Source organism: Heloderma suspectum, chromosome 12, assembly GCF_057233095.1.
Source record: "Heloderma suspectum isolate Gila_16-S chromosome 12, 16-S_ref, whole genome shotgun sequence".
NCBI lineage: Eukaryota > Metazoa > Chordata > Lepidosauria > Squamata > Helodermatidae > Heloderma > Heloderma suspectum.
The window spans coordinates 26,526,443-26,546,855 of NC_139469.1; the positions used below are offsets into that span (position 1 = coordinate 26,526,443).

Sequence of the window (20,413 nt, forward strand, 5' to 3'; positions counted from 1 at the left end):
CGTTCCTGGGGGTAAGGCCCCCTGAACACAGTGGGAGTTACTGCTGGGCACGTGTATTATGTTGTAAGGATGTGAACGAGTGTGTTGCTATTTTTATATCTGTGAAATGTTTGAGGATGTGCGTGTTTTCTTGAGATGGACACATTCCTGCCAGATGTATCTGCTCCAAAGAGTTTGTGTATAGGAAACACACACACACACACACAGATGTGGCAAAAAGAAATCTACTTTGTTGTAGTCCCATGTCCCATATACAGTAAATCAGTGAAGCCTGGTTTATACATGCAGCAGGAAAAAAACTCCATGCAAAAAAATAAAAAATAAAACCTCCTCCTCATTATTGCAAGGAGAAAGGTTCTAGGCCAGTCCTTTCAGTGCTATGCTAGCTGGTCTCGTTTGTACATTATACTAAACCATGGTTTAGTGTGATGTGCATAAGCTGGAATAAACCTGAACAAGCTCCCGACTTGTATAACCTCCCCTCCCCTCCAACAAGAGGAGGAGGCCTTCAGTGACATTTAGTTGAGTTTCCACAGAATCCTGGCTCAGAATCCTGGTTTAGCGCACCATAGAATCCTGGCTTAGGGCGCAATCCTATTCAGATAGGCGTCCGTCTCCGAACTCGGAGGGGACCGCCTATCCAATGCAGGGCAGGAGAAGCACGGAGGGGATCCTTCCCTCTGTCCTGCATTTGCGGCTAGACAGCCGATTGCGGCTGTCTAGCTGTGGGAACAGGGAGCGGGGAAGGAGGCTGCTGTGCAACACATTGGATGTGTTGTACAGGCATTTCCACCCTCCCCGCCCCGCAATGCCCCCTGGAACACCCCTTTTTGGCCACTCCGTGCTCCTCTTGCGAGCATGGAGGACAGGGCTGTTCCTTGCTGCCTCCGAGGCAGTGTGGGCAGAGGTCGGTTCTCCGGGAACGACCTCAGAGTGCAGGCTCCGAGGTTGGTTCCCGGAAAACAAGATATCCTATGGCTGTCTAGCCGCCGTCTAGTGGCCATAGGATTGCTTGAACTATAGAATCCTGGCTCAGAATCCTCCTTTAATGAACCAGAGGTTAGGGTTTATAACAAATTCAGATTACTTTAACAAGCCAGCTTCATAATCCACAGTTTGAAGTTGGCTTGTTTTGAAACCGACCAGTAGGGGTGTACGGATTACTCACCCCGTTCCGGTAGGGCTGTCTGCTGGGGGAGGGAGGCGATCCATCCCTCCCCCCCGGAATCCTCCCTAGCCAGCTCCGCTTCATGGCGAGCCCACAGAGCCACCGGCTGGGCCCACCTGCAGCCAGACCTCTGTCCGCTGCCGGGCTGCGGCCACCATTTGCAACCACGGCAAAGAGCAGGGACGCAAATGGCGCCCGCTACGCCATTTGCATCCCTGCTCTTTTCATGATAGGCTACATAAATATATCCGTAGCCTATCACGGCTAATGCAGGGACACAAATGGTGTAGCGGCCGCCATTTGCATTCCTGCATTAGCCATGATAGGCTACGTATAGATTTACGTAGCCTATCACGGCAAAAGGCAGGGACGCAAATGGCGTAGCGGACGCTATTTGCGTCCCTGCTCTTTGCCGTGATAGGCTATGTAAATACTTATGTAGCCTATCACGGCTAAAGTAGGGAGGCAAATGGCCACAGACTGGGGCAGCGGACAGACCGGATAGCCGCCAAAAGGTATGGTCCATCCTGGGGAAATTTTGTGGGGTGGCGGGGGGGGAATGCTCTGTTCCGCCACGGACTCTGGTGGGGCCAGATTCTAAAGAATCCAGCCTTATTGGAGTCCGTGGTGGAATTCTCCTAACATCCCTACTGACCAGCTTGTTATAAGCCACCATCTCTAGTTTGTACATGACCACAAGCCAAGATTCAGTGAAAAGGAAACAATGCTACTGAAGTTCTCCTCCTGTCTGCATGGGTGTAGGAGAGGGAAGAGGAGAGCATCTAAGCATGAGGCTTGCTGGGGTTCATTCCAGCTTCTGGACATGTTTAGCATGACATGCAAACAAGGCTCTTTTCTACTTGCAGAGAATAATGTATGTGATTTCCCACCTGTGTTCCAGTGCTCAAATTACCGGGGGGGGGGATGGCCCTCCATCACCTTTACCCTTTTGTGATGACCTATTTTTAGAAGGCTACAGGTGAGCCATTATTTGACTAAAACTGGAGGGAGTACAGGGGATGAGGCTTCTGAATTTCACAGAAGATTCCCTACCTCTCCCCCCATAATTCCAGCACTGCTGTGGTCTGAAGTGGTACATTCCATTCAACCACTGCAGAGGACTCTACCATCTCATTCACATCTCAGTCTGTTGTCTGCATAATGTAAGCCTTCGATGGCTTCATTCCAGTGCCAGAGTGTCTTCTTTCATCAGGAAAATGACTCATCATAAGTTGGTTGATGGACTTCTCATTACTTCAGGAGTCCTTTTGCCCACAGTGGATGGAAGCATTAAAAAAAAACACACAGATATGATTTAGAGAGAATAATGGATTCAAAGAGAGTTTAACATTAACTATTACATTCTGTGTGTATGCAAAGGTGTGAGGATATTCACTATTGCAGATGGTGCGGTTTGCAAGGATGTCTTACCATTTTATTTTAAGGGCACAATTCTGGGTAGCCAGGGAATGCTGGGAGTTGTAGGCCTTTTCTGTGTCTAAACATGCATAGGATTGTGCCCTTGGGTGTTGTTTTTACAGCTTCAGAGTCTCCTTCACTTACTCAGGCCAAGCAGTCATATCAACCCACAATCCATGTTTATACATACTTATTATTGGTGGATAAATATGATATGCAGGGTTTTAAGCAGGAATGGGATAGGGAACTGGATTGTCCCGTTTTGCCTAAACGATGGATCTCCACTTTAGCCTCTATATCTGAAGCATCTGTGGATCTTAGGTTGCATCTTATTCAGGGAAAACTCTTGTTTCGTGTCCGCTGGACGCCGCAGCATCTCTTTAATAAGGGTCTGCTTAGTCGGCTAATTGCTGGAGGTGTAACACAGCTAATGCTTCTTTTAACCATATGTTTTGGCAATGCCCAGTAGTTCCCTCTTTTGGGGAGGAGGTTATTATATGGATAAACTTTGTATTGGAACTCTCTTTAATATTTACCGATGTACATGTCCTCTTAAATTATCTGCCTGCTTCCTGGAAGTTAAGGAATGGTCAGCGCAAATGGATTCTAAAAGACTGATATTACAACACTGGAAGGATAAACACTCAGCTCCTAGAATGCAGTGGATTGAGGACCTTACAGTGCTTTCAATATTTGAATGGGTGGCATGTAGATGCCACCTTCAAATGGATACTTATTTGAATATTTGGTCCTCTTTGGTTGAAGCCTATGTATAATTGCTAGAAAGTTGTATGGATTTCATATGTATTCATTGCTGTGGATATATATACAAATCCATGTACATATATTAAAAAGCCAGAAAAAAAATTAAAAATTGAAAGTTTTTTTGTGGGTGCCCATGCATCACATGGGGGACACCTTCAGGGACACCATTGGAGGTGCCCACGGGTGCTTTGGCACCTGTGGGTGCCACGTTAGGGACCTTTGTTCTAGACTCTCCCCTCTGTCCAACTGCACCATTATTTCAGGATCCCCTTCAGCCTTATCCATCTGCAGGCAGCCCTGGTGACCATGTTAGCAAGATGGCCACCACATGTTTGAAATGTGTATCAAAACGTGGTATTGATGGGTGGTGGCTGAGTGAGCAACAGCCTCAAATCCTAGTCTCAGCTGGCTGTGCTTCACCTTTCTTCCTCTTGGCCCCACCTGCTTCCCGTAGGTTTTCCACTTTCCTGCCAAGCCTTTTCACAGAATCATAGAATAGTAGGGTTGGAAGGGGCCTATAAGACCATCGAGTCCAACACCCTGCTCAGTACAGGAATCTAAGCCAAAGCATCCCTGACAGATGGCTGTCCAGCCTCGTCTTGAATGCCTTCAGTGTGGGAGAGCCCGCCACCTCCCTAGGTAATTGGTTCCATTGTCGTATTGCTCTAACAGTCAGGAAGTTTTTTCCTGTTGTTCAGCCAGAATCTGGCTTTTGCGGTAGGCTGAGCAGGGATTGCCATAGCTGTTGTAGAATTTCCAAGAAGGGCCAGCTTGACAGATTTGGGCTCAGAATTTTGGGACATGCAGATATGGCGGACAAAGGGAGAAGATTAATCTACTGTAGTCTTCCCTAACCTGGTGCCCTCCAGATGGTTTGGACTACAATTCCTCTCAGCCACTGCCAGCATGACCAGTGGTCATGGATAATGGAGGTTGTAGTCTTCAATATCGAAGGCACTAGATTGGAGAAGGATAGTCTACTGGTTGGTAGCATCACCAAACATTGGTCGGTAACATCACTAAATGAATGGTTTTATATTCTATATAATGTATTTTAATGGTTTTTAATTTTTGCAAACCACCTAGAGAGCTTTGGCTATGGGGCAGTATAGAAATATAATAAAGGTGCAACCCTATGTGTGTTTAGACAGAAGAAAGTCCTACAACTCCCAGCATTCCCCAGCCAGAATGTTGGGAGTTGTAGGACTTTCTTCTGTCTAAACATGCATAGGATTGTGTCCTAAATGAATGAATGAATCACCACTGCACCCTTGATCTGGCTTGAGAGTCCATTCCTCCTAGGGAGGCCGTGCACGCATCACCGAAAAAGCGGAAATGCAAGAAAAGAAAACCACTTTGTGATTGATTGCTGGTTTTCCTTATGGTTGAGGAGGTCAGCAAGAAAAGAAAAGAAGGTGAGCATCCAAAGCAGATCACAAAGAAGAGAAACAGGTTCTCAGATTGCAAAAATAAATGTATTCTAGGAAGCCTAGGGACTAGACAAAGTTGTTTCAGTGGCCAGATCTGGATTGTGTGTGAGTGTGGCAGGGAGAGAATCAATTAGACCATTCCCCCTTTACAGACCGTTTTATTCCTGATCAAAGGTATCTCTTGGATTGCCACAGCATGTGCACTTGTTTGTTTCCAAAAGTTCTTACTAATAATTAATGGACTGTTGCATTGGACTAGAAGTATCAAAACTGACAAAGAATTGTTTTTTGTTTTTTTTTTAAAGATTTTACGTCATTCACCCTGGTAAAGCTGTTTATGAAAAGTCCATTGCTTTCCTATTTCACAGTCGACAAAACCAGCAAAAAACACCCCCAACGACAAACCGCCACATATGTGCAAACTTTGAAAATCTGTTTTGAATGAGTGCGTTCCATCACAGTTTGTGTACATCACTGCGGCTTCTAACAGATTGTCAGAGTCATTTCTCCCTGCTTTTTATCCAGAGATAGATGGTATGCTGAATAAAACATCTGCTACCCTATTGTTAATTAGGAACTGGAAATGTTTTTTTAGGCAACGGAGGGGTGGGGGAAAGAACCCTCAATTGCGTATTGTTGTATGGCAGCCGTGCCCAACTTGGTTCCCTTCAGATGTGTTGGACTACAACTCACATCACTCACAGCCAGCACAACCACTGGCCATACTGGCTGGGGATGATGGTGGTTGTAATACAACACATACCTGAGAGTGTGTCAGACTGGCAACTTCCTGTACTCCTGGTCAAGAACAGAGGGAGTATCCCAGATAAAGGCACGTGCTTTTCTCCCAAGACAAAAAGGTGCTGTAGTAGGGCCAGGGTTCTCAGGGTAGGGCTGGCCCTCCCATTAGGCAGAGTGAGGCAACTGCCTCAGGTGACAGGTGTTGGGCAGGGTCAACAGCAGCTGCCCAGCTCTTCCTCCTGAGCCCTCTGGCCATTCTGCTCTGTTGGAGGACAGATCCATATGTGTCACATGGCCTGAACTGGGGCTTCCTAAACCAGACTACTGCCTCAGATATAGTGGAGGACTCTCTCTCTCATGGCCAGGGCTGAAATAGGGGTCATCTGCCAGTCCAGTCAGCTTCTGTCAGGCCCCCATCTTGTCCTTTGCCTCAGGGAGAAAAATGTCTTGGACCTGCCCTGTCTCAGAGTCAAAGCACTGGGTCTTTCTAATTAGCAGGGGTGATGACCAGTGGCGTCGCGGAGGCAGGGTTTGCAGGGACGCTGCCCCGGCACTTTTTTCATGAGCAGGGACTCTGATGTCATCTGCCACCCCCCTCAGGATGCCCTGTTCCCTCTGAGCTTAGCTGCGATCCTCGCTGTAGCTGTGGGGGGAATGCATTTTCCAAGCAACAATATATTGTTCCAGGTTGGAATGCAAAGTATTCGGGATGACTTGGTCTGGAATGGGCCATTAAGGCCGATTCGCTTTACCAAAGACCTGCTCCTGGTGGAGAGGAAAACTTCTATAGCTGGTTTGTTGATATGGATCCACACGGCTGCCTGAAATTTTTGGACTGCCCTTGGAGACAGTCACAATGAGCTCCTGCATTTCCAAATTTACCACTACACCAGTGTGTGTGTGTGTGGTTCAACTGAGCTGGGTGTGTGGATGTTTCTGTTGGAGGGGGAGGGGGAGATATAATGAAGGAGCTTAGGGGAGGCTAATGGGTAATGTTGGGGTGCTAAGGGAGTGTGCAAGGGGGCTGTTTAAATGAGAAGGGACCTGTCAGTGAGGGTTGAGTTGAGAGGGTGAAGCTTCCATAGAGCATCATATTCTGAAAACCTAAAATGTTTGTGTTTGGGTGAAAAAGATTTTAACACCCCTGCCTTTTTTCTCAGGCATCCAGTTGAAATACCCCCACCTTACTCTCAGCTGCACTGTTTTTGAATCCCGGTTGAAGGCTGTATACCTTACGAGGTTACGAGGCATGGCTGTGAGGGGGCCTGGCCGTGACTGTCACCAAAGGACCCTGCACTTCTAGATTTGTCACTACGCTACTGGTGATGACATCGTCTGCCATCCTCCTCAGGCTTCCGTGTTCCCTCTGAACTTAGCTGCAATCCTTTCCATGTTCCATGTTCAGTCGTTCAGTCGTGTCCGACTCTTCGTGACCCCATGGACCATAGCACGCCAGGCCTTCCTGTCCTGCACTCTCTCCCGGAGCATGCTCAAGTCCATATTCATTGCATCAGTGATGCTATCTAGCCATCTCATCCTCTGCTGTCCCCTTCTCCTTTTGCCCTCAGTCTTTCCCAGCATCAGGGTCTTTTCCAGAGAGTTTTTTCTTCGCATTAGGTGGCCAAAATATTTGAGCTTCAGCTTCAGTATCTGTCCTTCTTAGTTTTTTTAATGTTGCGTTTCAAACCAGCTTTTGCACTCTCCACTTTCACCCTCAACAAGAGTCTCTTTAGATCCTCTTCACTTTCTGCCATTAGGGTGGTATCATCTGTGTATCTGAGGTTGTTGATAATTCTCCTGGCAATCTTAATTCCGACCTGTGATTCATCCAACCCGGCGTTTCTCATGATGTACTCTGCATATAAGTTAAATAAGCAGGGCGACAATATGCAGCCTTGTCGTACCCCTTTCCCAATTTTGAACCAATCGATTGTTCCATGTGTGGTTCTTACTGTTGCTTCTTGACCCTCATACAGGTTTCTCAGGAGACAGGTAAGGTAGTCTGGTACCCCCACCTCTTTCAGAATTTGGCACAGTTTGTTGTGATCCACACAATCAAAGGCTTTAGCGTAGTCAATGAAGAAGAAATAGACATTTTTCTGGAATTCTCTCGCTTTCTCCATGATCCAGCAAAAGTTGGCGATTTGATCTCTAGTTCCTCTGCCTCTTCGAAACCCAGCTTGTACTTCCGGTAGTTCTCGGTTCTCATACTGCTGAAGCCTAGCTTGTAGGATTTTGAGCATCACCTTGCTGGCATGTGAAATGAGCGCAACTGTACAGTAGTTTGAACACTCTTTGGCGTTGCCCTTCTTTGGAATTGGAATGTAAACTGACCTTTTCCAGTCTTGTGGCCACTGTTGAGTGTTCCAAATGTGTTGGCATATTGAGTGCAGCACTTTAACAGCATCGCCTTTTAGGATTTTAAATAGCTCAGCTGGAATACTGTCATCTCCACTAGCTCTGTTGTTAGTAATGCTTCCTAAGGCCCACTTGACTTCACTCTCGAGGATGTCCGGCTCAAGTTCAGTGACCGCACTATCATGGCTATCAGGGACATTCAGATCTTTCCTGTATAGTTCTTCTGTGTATTCTTTCCACCTCTTCTTAATCTCATCTGCTCCTGTGAGGTCCCTGCCTTCTTTGTCCTTTATCATGCCTGTCTTTGCACAAAATGTCCCCTTGAGATCTCCGATTTTCTTGAAGAGATCTCTAGTCTTTCCCATTCTGTTGTTTTCTTCGATTTCTTTGCATTGTTCATTTAAAAAGGCCTTGTCTCTCCCTGCTATTCTCTGGAACTCTGCATTCAGTTGGATATATCTTCCCCTTTCGCCCTTGCTTTTCGCTTCCCTTCTTTCCTCTGCTACTTGTAAAGCCTCCTCAGACAGCCACTTGGCTTTCTTGCATTTCTTTTTCTTTGGGATGGATTGAGTTGCTGCCTCCTGAACAATGTTACGGACCTCTGTCCATAGTTCCTCAGGCACTCTGTCTATCAGGTCTAATCCCTGAAATCTATTCCTCACCTCCACTGTATATTCATCAGGGATATGATTGAGGTCATACCTGAATGGTTTAGTGGTTTTCCCTACGTTCTTCAATTTCAGCCGAAATTTTGCAACAAGAAGCTCATGATCTGAGCCACAGTCAGCTCCAGGTCTTGTTTTGACTGACTGTATGGAGCTTCTCCATCTTTGGCTGCAAAGGACATAATCAATCTGATTTCGATATTGACCATCTGGTGATGTCCATGTGTAGAGTCGCCTCTTGTGCTGTTGGAAAAGAGTGTTTGCTATGATCAGCGTGTTCTTTTGGCAAAACTCTATTAGCCTTAGTCCTGCTTCATTTTGTACACCAAGGCCATGCTTGCCTGTTATCCCGGTGAAGTCTTGACTTCCTACTTTAGCATTCCAATCCCCTATGATGAAGAGGACATCTTTTTTTGGTGTTAGTTCTACAAGGTGTTGTAGGTCTTCATAGAACCGATCAACCTCAGCTTCTTCGGCATCAGTGGTTGGGGCATAGACTTGAATTACTGTGATTTGAATGGTTTGCCTTGGATTCATTCTGAGATCATTCTATCGTTTTTAAGATTGTACCCCAGTACTGCTTTTCCCACCCTTTTATTGACTATGAGTGCTACTCCAATTCTTCTAAGGGATTCTTGCCCACAGTAGTAGACATGATGGTCACCTGAATTAAATAGCCCATGCTTGTCCATTTTAGTTCGCTGATTCCCAAGATGTCGATGTTCAATCTTGCCATCTCATGTTTGACCACCTCCAGCTTACCTTGATTCATTGATCTGACATTCCAGGTTGCTAAACAATATTGTTCTTTACAGCATCGGATTTTCTTTTCACCACCAGACACATCCACAGCTGAGTGTCCTTTCGGCTTTGTCCCAGCCGCTTCACTCTTTCTGGCACTACTTGGAAATTCCCTCTGCTCTCCCCCAGTAGTATATTGGACACCTTCCGACCTGAGGGTCTCATCTTCCGGCATCGTATCTTTTAGCCTTGTGATACGTTCCATGGGGTTTTCTTGGCAAGAATCCTGGAGTGGGTTGCCATTTCCTTCTCCAGTGGACCACATTTTGTCAGAACTCTCCGCCATGACCTGTCTGTCTTGGGTGGCCCTGCACGGCATAGCTTATGGCTTCACTGAGTTATGCAAGCCCCTTCGCCACAACAAGGCAGTGATCCATGAAGGGGAATCCTTTCCATAGCTGGGGGGAAACTGGATTTCCCCAGCAGCAATATACCGCTAGGGGCCATCCCTGATGAAATGCAAACTATATTGGGGTGGCTGGGTCTCGAATGAGCAATTGACCCATTCGCTTTACAAAAGGCGTGCTCCTGGTGGAGATGGAATCTGCTAGAACCGGTTTGTTGATATGGATCGACCCAGCTGCCGGTGCTTCTGGAATCTCCTTGGGGGCATAGCCGTGAGGATCCTCATGATGATTGTCTGCATGTCAAAATGTACCTCTGCAGCACTCTTCTTCCTACTGCCTGTCAACACTGGCTGCTCGGTCTCCCCAGCATGAAGCACGGTGCTGGGCAAATTCAGCCTTTGCAAATTCCTATTTGAGAGCCAGCGTGGCGTAGTGGTGAGAGTGCTGGACTGGGAGCCGGGAGATCTGGGTTCTAGTCCCCACTCGGCCCTGGAAGCTCACTGGGTGACTTTGGGCCTGTCACAGACTCTCAGCCCAGCCCACCTCACAGGGTTGTTTTTGTGAGGGTAAAATGAAGAGGAGGAGGAGGACAATGTAAGCCGCCTTGGGTTCCTTGCAAGAGGAAAAAAGGCAGGATATGAATGCAATAAATAAATAAATGAATAATAAATGACTTGAGCTGCAGCTCTTCGAGCAAAGTGTGGCACAGAACTTAGCTAATCCACCAGGCAGAAGCATTGTAGCCATTTATGGACATATCAGGTCAGGTCCCCTATTCTGAAGAAGAGATGTGCAAATGTCCCCCCGACCCGTCAGATTCTTTGAGTGACCTGCAGTGGTGCAGGTAGGTCATTTGAGACCCTGGGCCAGTGGAGGCCGGTGGCTCCGATGTCAGTGGGTCGGTGAATCCGCTCCGGGTTTCAGTCAGAATCAGTCAGAACTCTAAAGGAGCTTGCAAAGCACCTTGAATAGCTCCTTTGGAGTTCTGACTGGTTCTGACTGAAACCCAGAGTGGATTCACTGCCCCACTGACACCAGCTTCCAGTACCCTGGATGTAATGGTCTTGTGGGCCACATTTAGATAGCCACATGTATGAAGCCCACAACTCACATTTCTCTTCCCCCACACACATATAGATGCCACCACCATACCATGGTTTACAACTGTTTCTGCATTCCTGATATTCTACGGGGGGGGGGGGAGGCCTTTTCAAAAAGCCCTGTTTGCCAACCCTGATTAAAAAAAGAAGTCATACTCTGAGCATATGCAGTTTTGCATTTTAAACTCACTTAAATCATAGCACCATCGTAGAATCATAGAAATAATAGAATAGTAGGGTTGGAAGGGAACTACAAGGCCATCGAGTCCAACCCCCTGCTCCTTGGTCAATGCAGGAAGAGTCCATTCCTCCTAGGGAGGCCGTGCATGCCTCCCCGAAAAAGCGGAAATGCAAGAAAAGAGGACAAAAGAGAATGCAGATTTGTATTAAAAAGTTGCATATGCTAATTCATCAGTACAGATGCCAATTTAGGGATAATTCCTATTAATTTCAACAGGCCCATAATACATCTCCCCATAGCAGGGAAGATTGCTACCAGGTGATCTGTGTGCTTGCAGCTGCTAACTGTTGATGGGCAACTTCAAGGCCCCTGGGCTCTCCTTTCTTTGCGTCATTTATTTTTAAACTGGATTTGGACCTGGCAGTCCTTCAGACAGGACTGCCCTTAGACAGCCCTGGAAACATGTTAGCAATACCACAAAAGGTGTATGAAAAACACACTTTGTGATTGATTGCTGCTTTTCCTTATGGCTGAGGAGGTGAGCAAGAAAACTTATATTCATGACTATAGCAGTACAATGATTCTTTGACAAGCTTCCGCCAAGCTTTAAAAACTGGCTGTTCAGATGGGCATTTGGGATGGGTTAGGGTTTTTTTAGAGCAGTGTTGGGTTTTTGTTGTTCAGTTGATTATGTAAATTTGTTATTAGTATTGTACGCCGCCTAGAGTGGCCAGGTAGCCGGTCAGATGGGCAGCTATTAAATCAGATTGACAGACAGACAGACAGACAAAATGGAGTTTGCTTCTGCTGCCCTGATGGTAAACACACTTAGAGAGCAATCCCATGGCGAGGGAGTCGGGGACCTTGGGAAAGTTTGGGAAATCCCTCCGAGGTCAGAGACGATGCTCTGACCTCGGAAGCGGGAGTCAGAGATCTGACACCAGACCCCTCACCCTCACAGGTGGCTCGGGGATTTGCACATTTTCACAAGTGTGAATGTGAATTTGCACCAATGCAAATTTGCTCAACTTCAGGAGATTGGGAAAAATCAGATTCTGCCAATAAGCAGACTGTGGAATTAAAGGCACCTGCGAAATGCGGACGGAATGGATTTTACAAACGCTGTACGTCTCTGCCTTGAAGTATGAGTGTACCATATTTCAGGGCTCTAGGTCATTGGGAAAATCTCACTACTCTGATAATCCTATAAGTCTTTCCAACCCAAGTGTGTGTGTGTGCGTGCGCACGTGTATGTGAATGCATGCACATATGTGCATAATGGGACAAATATTAAGAAAAGGGGGAATGTTAAGAAAAACAAGGAAAATGGTTCACATCATGTTCATTAGGAATGGTGTGCATTTTGCAGTGCATCAAATTAGGGCATGGTTTCACTGTTCCACAGTTTGCAGTGTGGATGTCTCTTTATGGGCTCCATCATTTAGAAGGGAAAATGAAGATATTTTATAGTGTCACAAGAAAAAATAAAATAAAAGATGGCTCTCACCATTGCTGGCTGATTGAATCCATGAGAACATTTTATACGGATGCATGTCGTTTACTAATACATTTTCATAGAGTTTAATAATGCTTGCATTGATATTTCATTCCAGAATAACCAATGTGTGAGTGAAACATGACTAAATTATGACTGATTCATTGATGTTTTGGAGTGTGAATGTGATTTGTGAAGATGCGGATATTTTTACAGGACTGAATAAAATGGGATTTGCAATGAACGGCTTGCTACCTGTCATTTGCTGACCTTCCTCTTGGGGATAAGAGCATTGTTGTCCTTTGCTCTAGCATAAATAGTAGCCTAAAGTGGAAAAGTAGCACATGATCTGAGGGATGGCTAGGCTAGAACTCCTCACACTGACATGCTAGCTTTCTAGAAGCAGGGAGTTCTGTTTTTTTTAATGTAAGGAAGCATTCATACCTGCAATTTCCCATCTGCATTTTGAAGAGGTGGAATCCCAGGAGGGGGCCGTTTTGGGGTGCAAACACACCTGCTCTCATCGGCTCCAGCCTCTTAGTAGTTTGCATATGAAAGGAAGCAGGAAGAGGCTGCTGACTGTCAGGGTCTTGTCTGACCATAACTCTGAGGGGATCTCATCCGAGAAAGAGGAGTAGGACCCTGCTGAGATCTCTGGCACAACTGGTATTTTGATGAACCCTCTGTCACAGTAGAGCAGCACGGGTTACCCAGCCCCAAGCCACCTGATGATCCCAGACACTGCATCTAGACCATGCCTGGACTACCACACAGTGCATTTGCACCCCATCACCCTAAGCCCACCCCAGGAACTGAGGCATTGTCGTGTCTGGAGAGAAGCTCAGAGTTGGTTGAGGAGCACTCATCTGGCTGTGAGAAGACTTCACTATCAGGGTTCTACTTGGGAGGAGGGAGATGCCAGGGAAGAACCTGAGGCACATTAGGACCCAGCAGATCACCAGGAAGTAGGAAGAGTTGACTGAGAGGATATAACCCTTCCATTCTCTCCTGGACCTTTGCTGGGATAACAGCTCTCCTGTAGGGCCCAACTCACTCTGCCCCAGGGTATGGCCAACTGGCCGTGAACACTGACATGCTCTTCAATAGCACCTACTGAGAACTCTTTGGTGTGCTCTTTGCTTTGAGGGCCAATTTTGGACCTGCTTGTTCCTCTGTTTCTTTCCCTGCTTTGCAATGAAAACCTGCCCCCGAGTTCTTTCTGGTTTGTTTGCCTGTCCCCTGCCAGCCCCTTATTGTCCTGCTGTAGCCTGAGCGTGTTTGTTTGGCACCTGGATTCAGCCCATGCCTCATCTTAATCTTTGTAAATCACCCAGAGCGCTTCAGCTATGGGGAGGTATAGAAATGTAAATAATAATAATAATAATAATAATAATTAATAATATACATGTGAACAGGCATTTAATGGTGTATGATGGGGCTTCTATGTCTGCTGTTTTTGAACAGGTCTATTAGGGAATATATTGTTTGCTTAAATTGCTTTTAGTTGCTTACATGGTTTTAATTTTTCTGTGTTAAAATTTTAGACTGTTTTTATTATGTAGTATTTTGTAATGCTGGTGTATTTTTACGAATTGCTGTAAACTGCCCAGAGAGCTTTGGGCTATGGGGTGGTATAGAAATGAAATTGATGATGATGATAATGATGATGATGATGATAACAACAACAACAACGCATGCAACCATCCCAGCTTACATACGAATGCATGAAAACTGCCAGATTCTGAGACGGATTGTCTGCCCGCTGAGCCAGGTAGCAGCTCTCGAGCATCTCAGACAGAGGTCTTTCATAGCCCTGCCGCTAGCCAAGACCCTTTTAACTGGAGGGGCCGTGGTCCAAACCTGGGACCCCATGATGCACAAAATGCTTCTGCTCTTCCACTGAGATGTGCCCACATGGAACACATAAAGATGACTTAGCCTGAGCCAAAAAAACGGTCCATCAACCCAGTCCTCCAGAGTCTTCTGCAGAGGTCTTTCTCAGTCTTGCTACTCAGCATCCTTTCAACTGGAGATGCTACAGAAGATTGAACATGACCCCTTCTGGATGCAAATCATGTGTCCTACCTTTGAACTATGGCCCTTCTGCAAGCATCCACTGCAATCGGACTGCCAGGCATTGGTCCTATCAACGTGGAGGGGGTATGTGCCTACCAGCCCTCTCCATAGCATACCCACTTTCTGCTCTAGGAAGCAAAGAAGGAAACATAGCTTACCTCTTCTTTCGCTGAATGATCCCATATGTCACAGCTACAATGGGTATCAGAACAAGTAGGACACCAATAGTACTAACAACAATGATGGGGATGAGGAGATTCTTTGTGGGACTGAGCATGTCTCGAGTAAATGCCAGAGAACCATTGTTGGGTTCTGGTTGGATGCCCAGCAGCTCACACATCAGTGGGTAAATATGGATGCTGTCGAAGGGCTCCGCTAAATATCCCTTCTTGAAAGCTGGACCAAAAGCTCTAAAGATGGTCTTCATATCCATGCCTTCATTGTCAAATCCATGGTCACCTTTGTTAAAATAGATGATAAACCTCTGAAAAAGATCATAGAACAAAAGAAATAAATCCTCCACAGCTTATTGCATATTGAAATGCTTTTAGAGTTTTGGAGGAGATTGCCTTTTTAATGATTCCATCTGTGCACATAATTAAGCAACATGTAATTAAGAGTGCAATCCTATGCATGTTTAGACAGAAAAGAATCCCATAACTCCCAGCATGCCCTAGTCAGCCATGCTGGCTGCAGAATGCTGGGAGTTGTGGGACTTTTTCTGTTTATGCATAGGATTGCACCCATATGTATGGAATTCATTATGGGATTCATCATAAGGTGTGACGATGGCTACTAACATTGGGGCTGGACTAAATTTTTAGGGATAATTTATCACCGGTTTCACCCACCCCAAAGTTGGTTGTTTTGTTACAGCTACATTTTGGGGTTGAAGTGAATGGCTGCCATTTTGCAAGCAGTGCTTTTTGAATTTGGGGAAATTTAAAGTGGCTATCTTCAAATGAAAGAAGCCCATGAAAAATGGGTGCCGCCTTTGCCACTCAGTGGGGGCTGCCGTTACAGTGGACAGCACTTGGTCTGGACTTCAGTTCCCATCAGACCCAGTCAGCACAGTCAATGATCAGGAATTCTGAGTGTTGTGGTCCAAAATAGTTGTGGTCCTCAGATTCAGGAAAACTGCTATAGATGGATGCTAATTTTTGTGTTAATGTGTTTGACTACATATAGGCTTGGATCTAGATTTAGTCATGCTTAGAGTTGTTGTTGTTGTTGTTCAGTCGTTCAGTCGTGTCCGACTCTTCGTGACCCCATGGACCATAGCACGCCAGGCCTTCCTGTCCTGCACTCTCTCCCGGAGCGTGCTCAAGTCCATATTCATTGCATCGGTGATGCTATCTAGCCATCTCATCCTCTGCTGTCCCCTTCTCCTTTTGCCTTCCGTCTTTCCCAGCATCAGGGTCTTTTCCAGAGAGTTTTCTCTTCGCATTAGGTGGCCAAAATATTTGAGCTTCAGCTTCAGTATCTGTCCTTCCAATGAGCACTCAGGGTTGATTTCCTTTAGGATTGACTGATTGGACCTCCTTGCAGTCCAGGGGACTCGTAAGAGTCTTCTCCAGCACCACAGTTCGAGAGCACCAATTCTTCGGCGCTCAGCCTTCCTTATAGTCCAGCTCTCACAGCCATACATTACTACTGGGAAAACCATAGCTTTGATTAGATGGACCTTTGTCGGCAAGGTGATGTCTCTGCTTCTTACTATGCTGTCTAGGTTTGCCATAGCTTTCCTCCCAAGGAGCAAGTGTCTTTTAATTTCATGGCTACAGTCACCGTCTGCAGTGATCTTGGAGCCCAAGAAAGTAAAATCTGTCACTGCTTCCATTTCTTCCCCTTCTATATGCCAGGAAGTGATAGGGCCAGATGCCATGATCTTCATTTTCTTAATGTTGAGTTTCAAACCAGCTTTTGCACTCTCCTCTTTCACCCTCAACAAGAGGCTCTTGAGATCCTCTTCACTTTCTGCCATTAGGGTGGTATCGTCTGCATATCGGAGGTTGTTGATAATTCTCCCAGCAATCTTAATTCCGACCTGTGATTCATCCAACCCGGCATTTCTCATGATGTACTCTGCGTATAAGTTAAATAAGCAGGGTGACAATATGCAGCCTTGTCGTACTCCTTTCCCAATTTTGAACCACTCAGTTGTTCCATGTGTGGTTCTTACTGTTGCTTCTTGACCCTCGTACAGGTTTCTCAGGAGACAGGTAAGGTGGTCTGGTATTCCCATCTCTTTAAGAATTTGCCACAGTTTGTTGTGATCCACACAATCAAAGGCTTTAGCGTAGTCAATGAAGCAGAAATAGACGTTTTTCTGGAATTCTCTTGCTTTCTCCATGATCCAGCGAACGTTGGCAATTTGATCTCTAGTTCCTCTGCCTCTTCGAAACCTAGCTTGTACTTCCGGTAGTTCTCGGTTCACATACTGCTGAAGCCTAGCTTGTAGGATTTTGAGCATCACCTTGCTGGCATGTGAAATGAGCGCAATTGTGCGGTAGTTTGAACACTCTTTGGCATTGCCCTTCTTTGGAATTGGAATGTAAACTGACCTTTTCCAGTCTTGCGGCCATTGTTGAGTGTTCCAAATTTGTTGGCATATTGAATGCAGCAGTTTAACAGCATCATCTTTTAGGATTTTAAATAGCTCAGCTGGAATACTGTCATCTCCGCTAGCTTTGTTGTTACTAATGCTTCCTAAGGCCCACTTGACTTCACTCTCGAGGATGTCCGGCTCAAGTTCAGTGACCGCACTATCATGGCTATCAGGGACATTCAGATCTTTCCTGTATAGTTCTTCTGTGTATTCTTTCCACCTCTTCTTAATCTCATCTGCTTCTGTGAGGTCCCTGCCTTCTTTGTCCTTTATCATGCCCGTCTTTGCACAAAACGTTCCCTTGAGATCTCCGATTTTCTTGAAGAGATCTCTAGTCTTTCCCATTCTGTTGTTTTCTTCGATTTCTTTGCATTGTTCATTTAAAAAGGCCTTGTCTCTCCCTGCTATTCTCTGGAACTCTGCATTCAGTTGGATATATCTTCCCCTTTCTCCCTTGCTTTTCGCTTCCCTTCTTTCCTCCACTACTTGTAAAGCCTCCTCAGACAGCCACTTGGCTTTCTTGCATTTTTCTTTGGGATGGATTGAGTTGCTGCCTCCTGAACAATGTTATGGACCTCTGTCCATAGTTCCTCAGGCACTCTGTCTATCAGGTCTAATCCCTGAAATCTATTCCTCACCTCCACTGTATATTCATAAGGGATATGATTGAGGTCATACCTGAATGGTTTAGTGGTTTTCCCTACGTTCTTCAATTTCAGCCGAAATTTTGCAACAAGAAGCTCATGATCTGAGCCACAGTCAGCTCCAGGTCTTGTTTTGACTGACTGTATGGAGCTTCTCCATCTTTGGCTGCAAAGGACATAATCAATGTCATCTCTTGTGCTGTTGGAAAAGCGTGTTTGCTATGATCAGCGTGTTCTCTTGGCAAAACTCTATTAGCTTCTGTCCTGCTTCATTTTGTACACCAAGGCCATGCCTGCCTGTAATCCCGGTGATTTCTTGACTTCCTACTTTAGCATTCCAATCCCCTATGATGAAGAGGACATCTTTTTCTGGTGTTAGTTCTAGAAGGTGTTGTAGGTCTTCATAGAATCGATCAACCTCAGCTTCTTTGGCCTCAGTGGTTGGGGCATAGACTTGAATTACTGTGATGTTGAATGGTTTGCCTTGGATTCGTACTGAGATCATTCTATCATTTTTGAGATTGTACCCCAGTACTGCTTTTCCCACCCTTTTATTGACTATGAGTGCTACTCCAATTCTTCTAAGGGATTCTTGCCCACAGTGGTAGACATGATGGTCACCTGAATTAAATTCGCCCATGCTTGTCCATTTTAGTTCGCTGGTTCCCAAGATGTCGATGTTCAATCTTGCCATCTCATGTTTGACCACCTCCAGCTTACCTTGATTCATTGATCTGACATTCCAGGTTGCTAAACAATATTGTTCTTTACAGCATCAGACTTTCTTTTCACCACCAGGCACATCCACAGCTGAGTGTCCTTTTGGCTTTGGCCCAGTGGCTTCACTCTTTCTGGCGCTACTTGGAAATTCCTTCTGCTCTCCCCCAGTAGTATATTGGACACCTTCCGACCTGAGGAGCTCATCTTCCGGCATCATCTCTTTTGGCCTTGTGATACGTTCCATGGGGTTTTCTTGGCAAGAATCCTGGAGTGGGTTGCCATTTCCTTCTCCAGTGGACCACATTTTGTCAGAACTCTCCACCATGACTTGTCCGTCTTGGGTGGCCCTGCACTTGTCCGTCTTGGGTGGCCCTGCACGGCATAGCTTATGGCTTCACTGAGTTACACAAGCCCCTTCGCCACAACAAGGCAGTGATCCATGAAGGGGAGATTTAGGGTAGCCTTCTCCATCTGGTGCCCTCCAGATGCGTTGGACTGCAGCTCCCATCATCCTCCAGATGCATTGGCCATGCTGGCTGGGGATGGTGGGAAGGTGCCAGGTTGGAGAAGGCTGGTTTAGGGGCGGGGGGGAGAGAGAAAGCGATCCCTTCAGTCTAAAATAACATATGCAAAGGCAGTGATCCATAAAGGGGATGCTTAGAGTAGGCCCATTGAAATCAATTGGCCTTACGATAGTCATGATTAACTTGCCCCATTGATTTCCAGTGAGTCTGCTCTAAATCTGACTAAGTCTGGATCCAATCTATAACATGTAATTTTATTCTTTTGCCACTGTTGTCCACCACATTCTCTTTATAGTGTATGTTACTCCACAGAAAGGATTCACTTGTGGTTTTGGGGTGGGGTGGAGCTGTTTCAGAACAAGAGAATATTTGAGCTGCAAACATGCCTAGGCCAAGTCACTGCAAAAATGGCTCTCTCTAGGAGGAAATCTATTTGCTGGGGAAAGACAAACAGATTTGGTGTAGAAATGATTCGTACAGAGGTTTGTCCTCATAACCCCTCTCCGTTGACAGTGCTGATGGCAAGATGCAGAAACCCTTCAGATTTGATGTTCTAGCCACTATATGTCACTGTTGCTCCACCAGAAAGTTGCAAGCTAGGCATGAAGATCACACACACGCACAGTTTCCATTTCTAGCTTTTCACTTCCAAACGTAGATATACACTTTAACAATGTAATGTGTAAAGAGGTCCTTTGAGCTGCACTATTCATGAGTCTGAAAACTGAACTTGAGGGGCGATCTGTATAGTGAGTAGGAAAGGCTATGAGGCTGTCCTCTTCAGATGACTCATGGGGTGGTGGTGGTGGTCATCCTATGACTTAATGCTCCGATTCTCCCACATCAAGAATGGCTCTAGCCTTTTTCTGGACAGGGAGTATTTTTTTTAGGTGGAGGCATATCACTCTCTCCCCTCTCCTCATTTTGAAGAGGTGCTGTCCAAGCAGCAGGGCTGGCATCAAGGGTAGGCATGGTTGGGCACCTGCCAAGGGCCCACAACCCAGGTAGGGGCCTACTGAGAAAAGGCCTCCTGGAGTTGCTTCTGCTCTTCACCATGGCAACCTGCTTGTTCACCTGCCTCTCGCTCTGGCCCAGACAAAGGTGGCAGTGAGGGGGCGGAGCAGGAGATGCCACTGCCTATGTGCTCACTGGCTCTCTGCCTGTCAAGCAAGCAAGTGGGAGCAATGACGAGGAAGAGGAAGAGGATGAGGAGCAAGGGCAGCTGGTGGGAAGGTGAGAAGGTAGACTCACTGAGGGAAGGAGCTAATTGAGAGTGGTGGTGGTTCCGATGCCAGAAGGGGTGGAGGTGGTGGTTCTGAGGCCAATCTCAGGACTTGGGCAGGTTCGTGTGGATACAGGCAGTCCTTTTAA

General features: G+C 46.2%; 1 protein-coding gene across 1 annotated transcript in view; it reads right to left on the bottom strand.

The window, feature by feature from the left end:
* Positions 1-209: 209 nt before the first annotated feature.
* LOC146336747 (ectonucleotide pyrophosphatase/phosphodiesterase family member 7-like) overlaps positions 210-20,413 on the bottom strand; it is a 39,818-nt gene continuing 19,614 nt past the window's right edge. The window contains exons 4-5 of the mRNA XM_084819217.1: positions 14,705-15,030; positions 210-2,433 (exon numbers count right to left, since the gene is read on the bottom strand). Coding sequence (XP_084675343.1) covers positions 2,394-2,433; positions 14,705-15,030 — 366 coding nt within the window. The 3' untranslated portion in view covers positions 210-2,393. The remainder of the gene's footprint in view (positions 2,434-14,704; positions 15,031-20,413) is intronic.